The sequence below is a fragment of the Salmo salar genome, chromosome 12 (genome assembly GCF_965601325.2).
Source record: "Salmo salar chromosome 12, fSalSal1, whole genome shotgun sequence".
In the NCBI taxonomy this organism is placed as follows: domain Eukaryota; kingdom Metazoa; phylum Chordata; class Actinopteri; order Salmoniformes; family Salmonidae; genus Salmo; species Salmo salar.
Genome location: NC_138302.1, coordinates 2,861,468 through 2,869,110, shown reverse-complemented (window position 1 = coordinate 2,869,110; position 7,643 = coordinate 2,861,468). Strand labels below are relative to the sequence as shown.

The 7,643-nt window shown below is 45.6% G+C and overlaps 1 protein-coding gene across 1 annotated transcript; it reads right to left on the bottom strand.

The window, feature by feature from the left end:
* Positions 1-2,336: 2,336 nt before the first annotated feature.
* LOC106564005 (actin, cytoplasmic 1) lies at positions 2,337-7,381 on the bottom strand. The gene is made up of 6 exons (XM_014129966.3): positions 6,636-7,381; positions 5,308-5,432; positions 4,878-5,117; positions 3,615-4,053; positions 3,322-3,503; positions 2,337-3,134 (listed from the first exon to the last, which is right to left on the bottom strand). Exons 2-6 carry the CDS (start codon positions 5,428-5,430, stop codon positions 2,991-2,993), a joined length of 1,128 nt encoding a protein of 375 aa, XP_013985441.1. The 5' UTR covers positions 5,431-5,432; positions 6,636-7,381; the 3' UTR covers positions 2,337-2,990.
* Positions 7,382-7,643: the final 262 nt, after the last annotated feature.

Here is a 7,643-nt window from a genome sequence, read left to right as displayed (position 1 = left end):
CCAAATTGACTTTCTAAAATCTCCACCCAGATATAACCTAAACTTGGAGTCACTCAATGATGTGTGGTCCCCATCCTCCCAATAGGACTTGGGAAACCACGCAGTTTATTAGGCTACAGTCAAATGAAATAAATTATGAACTTCACAGAGTGGTAAAGATCGGACCCTTTTTTCTCCTAAAACGACCCAGATCTAACTTCCTGTAGCTCAGGACATGAAGCAGGGATATGAACCCTCTTCACCTAAAACGACCCAAGTCTAACTTCCTGTAGCTCAGGACATGAAGCAGGGATATGAACCCTCTTCACCTAAAACGACCCAAGTCTAACTTCCTGTAGCTCAGGACCTGAGCCCCCTTCTCCTAAAAATGACCCAAATCTAACTTCCTGTAACTCAGGACATGAAGCAGGGATATGCATATTCTTGATACCATTTGAAAGGAAACACTTTGAAGTTTGTGGCAAATGTGAAATATAACACATTAGATCTGGTAAAAGATAATACAAAGAAAAAAAAATAACATTTTTGTTTTCATCATCTTTGAAATGTAAGAGAAAGGCCATAATATATTATTCCAGCCCAGGTGCAATTTAGATGATGGCATGTGCAAAGTTTTAGACTGATCCAATGAACCATTGCATATCTGTTCAAAATGTATCAAGACTGCCCAAATGTGCCTAATTGGTTTATTGATACATTTTCAAGTTCATAACTGCACTCTCAAACAATAGCACGGTATTTTTCCACTAAGAGCTACTGTAAATTGGACAGTGCAGTTAGATTAACATCAATTTAAGCTTTCTGACAATATCAGATATGTCCTGGGAATTTTTTTGTTTGTTACAACCTCATGCTGAACCCTTCAGCGGGGGACACCGATCCTGTTTAAAGTACACGGTGATGAGTTCGATGCTACTTTCCAATAAATATCGAGGATCTTATTCTGTTGACATGAGCGATGCTTGGTTGTCGTTTGACAAATGAAAAACACCCTGGCTTTTTTTTTTTTTCGTGCATACTTATCGCTCACGTAGGCTATATCTGCATGCTGTTGTCTAGACAGCAAGTACCAAGACTAGATTGTGCACATTCGCGGCAGCCAATGCGCCAGTAAAGTTGAAACCCATTTAACTTGGAATATTTTAGTTGGTACATGGGAATTCAATCGGGGGAAAAAGGTGTGTGTTCATTGTCATTACGCACAGCCCTTTATCAGCAACATTAAATTTAATAACATTTCCAGGAGGGAAAAATACCTTGTTTTTAATATTCATATTACATTTACGTCATTTAGCAGACGCCCACATGAAAAGGTTTCCGCGAATATTGTCAAAACTGCATAAATAAAATCAGTGGGTGATCGGACGTAGTGCACACATGTACTTTCTCACTTAACTAAATACAAATCTAAAGTTCAATGTGTTTCCATTGCATTTCTCAAGTGGTCGCTTTAAATATCAAGTGTACCTAGTCTGGTTTGGGAACTGACGGTCTGGTCAACAGGTCGGCTATTCGACGTGGGAGATTTACAGAAGAGCGAGAATAAAATTTGTCACAAATAGTCAAGCGTCAATCTTTATATGTACCACAGAAGAAAAAAAAAAGACTAAATGTAGCGCAACACCACAGCCATCTTTAGATCTACGATGGTATGAAAAGAGACCAGAATGCATCAGTCAAGTTGTTCAGGGGCTACAGGGTGAATGAAACACCCTGATCAAATAAACCAAAGTTAAAATCATCCAGCTACTGTCGCCGCCTCGGACTGGTAGTCCTAATAGAGCACCAAAGTATAGATCCTAATACCTCCTTTCTGAACATTTGGTGGCGGGTTTTGGTCGTTGACCCTGGATGTTATTTAGTGTAAAAAATAAGTTTAAGTTTGATGGAAATGCACTTTCACCACCGTGTGAAGTTAATTTATTAATCTTTAGTCTAATAAACTACTTGGTTTCCCCGAGTCAGTGACGAGAGAACACATCGTGACCAACCCCATTTAACAGAATGTCCCGTTTGCGCTACGCCCAAGGCTATAAATTCAGACAGCGGAGAACTTCCCCTTCAAAATAATAGGGCATACGGATTTGCCACTTCAACATTTTTTTTGCAGCGAAAAAGGATCCCATGTCAAACATTGAGCCTGGCTACCAGTCTGTTCAGGCAACCGGTCCACCCCCCCTTTATAATCCATGTCATATAAAACAGACTGGCCTTAAAAACAAACAAAAAATCTGCAATCTGGCATTATGACTAAGTACAAAGGAGCAGGACGTTATCTAAACAGACTGGCAGCCAGGCTAGGAACAAACCAGATCAACAGAAGAGAAAACAACCCATTTCAATAGACATGTGCACTTTATTGTTTTTTTTGTATTGTACCGTGTCCACAACAGGAGACACCTGCCTCGCAGAGAGAGGAACACCTTTACCCTCATTAGGTCAAACCTCTTCGCATAACAAACTGGACCATGTATGTATAAGACTGATAGGTACAAAAACAATTGTTTTTATATCATTTACATATTAAGCTTTTCCTCTCTCCCCCACACACAGAGAGCCCAGAGTTAAGGTCCCCCAAAATACAACCCTAACCCCTTAGATAACACACTAGATCCCTATGGGCCCTGGTCAATAGTGCATTAGGTAGAGGGGATTAGGGTGAGACAGGAAACACCTCCATAGAGGTCAATAAGGGTGGCGGACCATAATAAACATGAGACTAAATAAAAACAGGAGGAGTCACAACCGTCAACAAGGCTGCCGTCAGACAATGATGACATCACATCCTGTCACATCCAGCCAAACAGGGAGGCTCTCAGAAAGACTGACAGCAGGGGAAGACAACACACGTCTGTGGACAAGGTGTTCTGACGGGAGCTCTGCAAACGCAAAAAAAAAACCCAGACCCCAAGTCGGCGTGTCGAACCAGAGAGTCTTCATAGGAATGGGAACGAGGGAAGGTGAGAGTCTGTACGGGTTAGGTTGTTTTTTTAGAAGCATTTACGGTGGACGATGGAGGGACCGGACTCGTCGTACTCCTGCTTGCTGATCCACATCTGTTGGAAAGTGGAGAGAGAAGCCAGGATGGAGCCTCCGATCCAGACGGAGTATTTACGCTCTGGAGGGGCGATGATCTGGAGGAGGGAAGGGGGGGGGTAACGTTAACATGAGTACAGACATTCACACTGTAGTTCCAGCATATCTGACTACACCAGCCAACACTGCTAACTACACCAGCCCACTACAACAGGAAGGAGTAACCCTGTTAACTACAGGAGGAAGCAGGACCAACGGTTCAGAGATCGGGGAGTGTATAGTCACCTTGATCTTCATGGTGGAAGGAGCCAGAGACGTAATCTCCTTCTGCATCCTGTCAGCGATACCGGGGTACATGGTCGTTCCTCCGGACAGCACCGTGTTGGCGTACAGATCCTTACGGATGTCCACGTCACACTTCATGATGGAGTTGAAGGTCGTCTCGTGGATACCGCAAGACTCCATACCTGGAGAGAGGAGACATGGCCGTCACAAAAATTGCAACACAAAATGGCTGCCAGACTGGACACTGTAGACGATGCTGATTGGCTGTTACAGACGGGTTAGTTAAGACTCACCGAGGAAGGAGGGCTGGAAGAGGGCCTCTGGACAACGGAACCTCTCGTTACCGATGGTGATGACCTGTCCGTCAGGTAGCTCGTAGCTCTTCTCCAGAGAGGAAGAAGAGGCAGCGGTGCCCATCTCCTGTTCAAAGTCCAACGCCACGTAGCACAACTTCTCCTTGATGTCACGTACGATTTCCCTCTCGGCCGTGGTGGTGAAACTGTAACCTCGCTCCGTCAGGATCTTCATCAGGTAGTCCGTGAGATCGCGTCCGGCCAGATCAAGACGCAGGATGGCGTGGGGCAAAGCGTAACCCTCGTAGATGGGTACCGTGTGGGTCACACCGTCGCCAGAGTCCATGACGATACCGGTGGTACGGCCAGAAGCGTACAGGGACAACACGGCCTGGATGGCCACGTACATGGCAGGGGTGTTGAAGGTCTCAAACATGATCTGGAGAAGAGAGCGAGAAAGGGGAGGGATGTGAGTCACGGTGCTGGAGGACGACAGGAGTCACAGCACGCAGTAGTAGACCATGCTGTCCAGTGAGTCAGAGGGGAAACGGACGTTACATTAGTGGAGAAACACAGCAGCCATTCCTACATGTTGTAACATCAATACAAAACCACTAGAGTAACTCATTCACAGCACAGTCCTAGTCATCAATATTAGTCCTGTTGCTGTCCTACAGGTTAATCTAGTCAGTCCTATCCTACAGGTTAATCTAGTCAGTCCTAGTCCTGTTGCTGCCCTATAGGTTAGTCTAGTCAGTCCTAGCTAGCAGCCAGCAGGATGCAGAGAGGTAGAACAGACCGACAGGAGACCTGAAGCTTCCAGAGGGTGTTGACAGATCAGCTCTAAGGACAGAGGGCCTGGAGGAGAGGAGGAGAGTGAGAAGGAGGCGAGGGCAGAACTAAACAGTAGAAGAAAGAAGAGGGCAGAACTAAACAGTAGAGGAAGAAGAGGGCAGAACTAAACAGTAGAGGAAGAAGAGGGCAGAACTAAACAGTAGAGGAAGAAGAGGGCAGAACTAAACAGTAGAGGAAGAAGAGGGCAGAACTAAACAGTAGAGGAAGAAGAGGGCAGAACTAAACAGTAGAGGAAGAAGAGGGCAGAACTAAACAGTAGAGGAAGAAGAGGGCAGAACTAAACAGTAGAGGAAGAAGAGGGCAGAACTAAACAGTAGAGGAAGAAGAGGGCAGAACTAAACAGTAAAGGAAGGTAGAGGAAGAAGAGGGCAGAACTAAACAGTAAAGGAAGAGGTGAGTGACGCGTACCTGGGTCATCTTCTCCCTGTTGGCTTTGGGGTTGAGGGGGGCCTCAGTGAGCAGGACTGGGTGCTCCTCTGGTGCCACTCTCAGCTCGTTGTAGAAGGTGTGATGCCAGATCTTCTCCATGTCGTCCCAGTTGGTGACGATGCCGTGCTCGATGGGATACTTCAGCGTCAGGATACCCCTCTTGCTCTGAGCCTCGTCTCCAACGTAGCTGTCCTTCTGGCCCATGCCAACCATCACTCCCTGGAGTGAGTGACTCAGGTCAGTGACAATGTACTCACTAGAAAGTTATGGCTAATCTACAGTATTAATGATGTTGATTAGACTTAACGGGTCAGTTCCAATGTTGCATATCAACACTGAAACTATTAAATTACATATTGCGGATAAAGTAGGTATATTTCAGTAATTAAGATGGCAGACAGTTAATTACCTGATGTCTGGGGCGACCCACGATGGAGGGGAACACAGCCCGAGGAGCATCATCTCCGGCGAAACCGGCTTTGCACATACCGGAGCCGTTATCAACGACCAGAGCAGCTATTTCGTCTTCCATTTCTGCACCGGGGAAAGAAGATAAACAGCCAGAAATTAGACTGAGGTGTTTACCGGGTGCGCCGCCTGTCTGTCACTATAGAGCCAGCGTCCTATCAGTGAATGACCGCTAGGTGGCTCTCAACACCACACTACAGACCAGTCACTCAGCGTTTACACAACCACTATATTTCAATTATCCTACAAACGCATGAACAAAAAACTGCTTTATAAGGTTACGCATAAAGGTTAGTAGTGTAGTGAAGTGGTAAAGTAGAGAAGTTATTGATGTAGTTGATGACTGTGCCATGTAGTAACACAGACAGCGCCGCCATACAGAAGCCTGGGTGTCTCTGGTCGAGGCATCGCCATATAAGGCAATAGCTGGAGCTCCCCTTTGACATGTGTTAGTCCATGACAGCGGCCACTCCCTGGGACCCGGGATAAACACCCCGGCTAACCGAGGCTAGGTCAGACAGCTTCAAATCTAGCCTGAAAACCCTTCCAAAAGGAGAAGCTTCCGTGCAATCAGATTACACTAAAGTCCATATGTTGAGGCGTGTAACTTGAACGGGTGTGGAATGTTCCCTATTAAAAAACGGACATATTGACCCCCCCCCCCCCCCCCCCCCAAAAAAAAATGACTCATCTGTTGAGTCAAATAGTCATACAATATCTAACAAGTTACTCAACATGTCATAAAATATATAGGAAGTCATTTAGCTAACTTTAACGTGTTAAACAGCCTGACTTTAATGCTTGTCGAATTATCCAGATATCCCTACAACCACTTTAACAGGGCGAGTTAAATATCAAACTACATTTGGGAAAAACACTCGTGATGTAAAAATGTTTTGTACAAGTAGGTAGCAAGTCATTGTAAAAGTGGACGGCCGTCATGCTAACGATTTAATTTAGCTTACTGTCAATGTCAACGATAAGACAGGACGGCACACCCACTTCAGAGATACTACTAATGTTACCTAGCTAGATAAAAATCAGTTCTGTACACATTTAAAAACGACCAGAAAGCACATTTAAAACCTGTGTAAACTCTGATAGCTAGAAAAACACCGTACACACCCAGTAACGTTACGGCCAGTCTCTGAAACCGGAACAAATTAGCTAGCTAACAATATTATCCACGTTAACCCCTTTAACTACAAAATTATTAACTTCGACAGAAATGTAACAAATAAAACAAACTTACAATATTACATGACTTACCTGTGTTTTAGTAGGAAGATTTAGCGGTGTTATTAAGAGAGAGTGTAGCTATACTCCTGGCCAGTGAAGAAACAGAAGTGACATAAAAACCGTTGCCAAGGTTCCCGCTTTTATATCCGCATTGTCGTAACCATCCCGCCCCTCCTTTTATCCATATAAGGCAAACTTTCTGCAGCGCGGCTCCTGATTGGCCCACGGCGTATCCACTTGGGGCTTGTCGCATTGACAGCCCTGTTATAATAAATACACATATATATATAACCTTATAATAATATAAGGTTAATTACTATACACCAAAATATAACGTCCTAGTTTAACATAACAAGTCCATCGATTAGTGGTATGTTAGATTAGTGCTATGCAGACGACACACAATTAATCTTCTCCTTTCCCCCTTCTGATAACCAGGAGGCGAATCGCATCTCTGCATGTCTGTCAGACATATCAGTGTGGATGACGGATCACCAGCTCAAGCTGAACCTCGGCAAGACGGAGCTGCTCTTCCTCCCGGGGAAGGACTGCCCGTTCCATGATCTCGCCATCACGGTTGACAACTCCCTTGTGTCCTCCTCCCAGAGTGCTAAGAACCTTGGCGTGATCCTGGACAACACCCTGTCGTTCTCCACTAACATCAAGGCGGTGACCCGATCCTGTAGGTTCATGCTCTACAACATTCGCAGAGTACGACCCTGCCTCACACAGGAAGCGGCGCAGGTCCTAATCCAGGCACTTGTCATCTCCCGTCTGGATTACTGCAACTCGCTGTTGGCTGGGCTCCCTGCCTGTGCCATTAAACCCCTACAACTCATCCAGAACGCCGCAGCCCGTCTGGTGTTCAACCTTCCCAAGTTCTCTCACGTCACCCCGCTCCTCCGCTCTCTCCACTGGCTTCCAGTTGAAGCTCACATCCGCTACAAGACCATGGTGATTGCCTACGGAGCTGTGAAGGGAACGGCACCTCCATACCTTCAGGCTCTGATCAGGCCCTACACCCAAACAAGGGCACTG

Bases quoted from the DNA above. Each gene is read 5' to 3' on its own strand.
- LOC106564005 (XM_014129966.3), bottom strand. From the start codon at position 5,430: ATGGAAGACGAAATAGCTGCTCTGGTCGTTGATAACGGCTCCGGTATG. The intron at 4,054-4,877 runs GTACGCGTCACT...TCTCTTCTCCAG, and splicing joins ACAGGGAGAAGATGACCCAG to ATCATGTTTGAGACCTTCAA. The intron at 3,135-3,321 runs GTGACTATACAC...TCCCTCCTCCAG, and splicing joins CTTCCACCATGAAGATCAAG to ATCATCGCCCCTCCAGAGCG.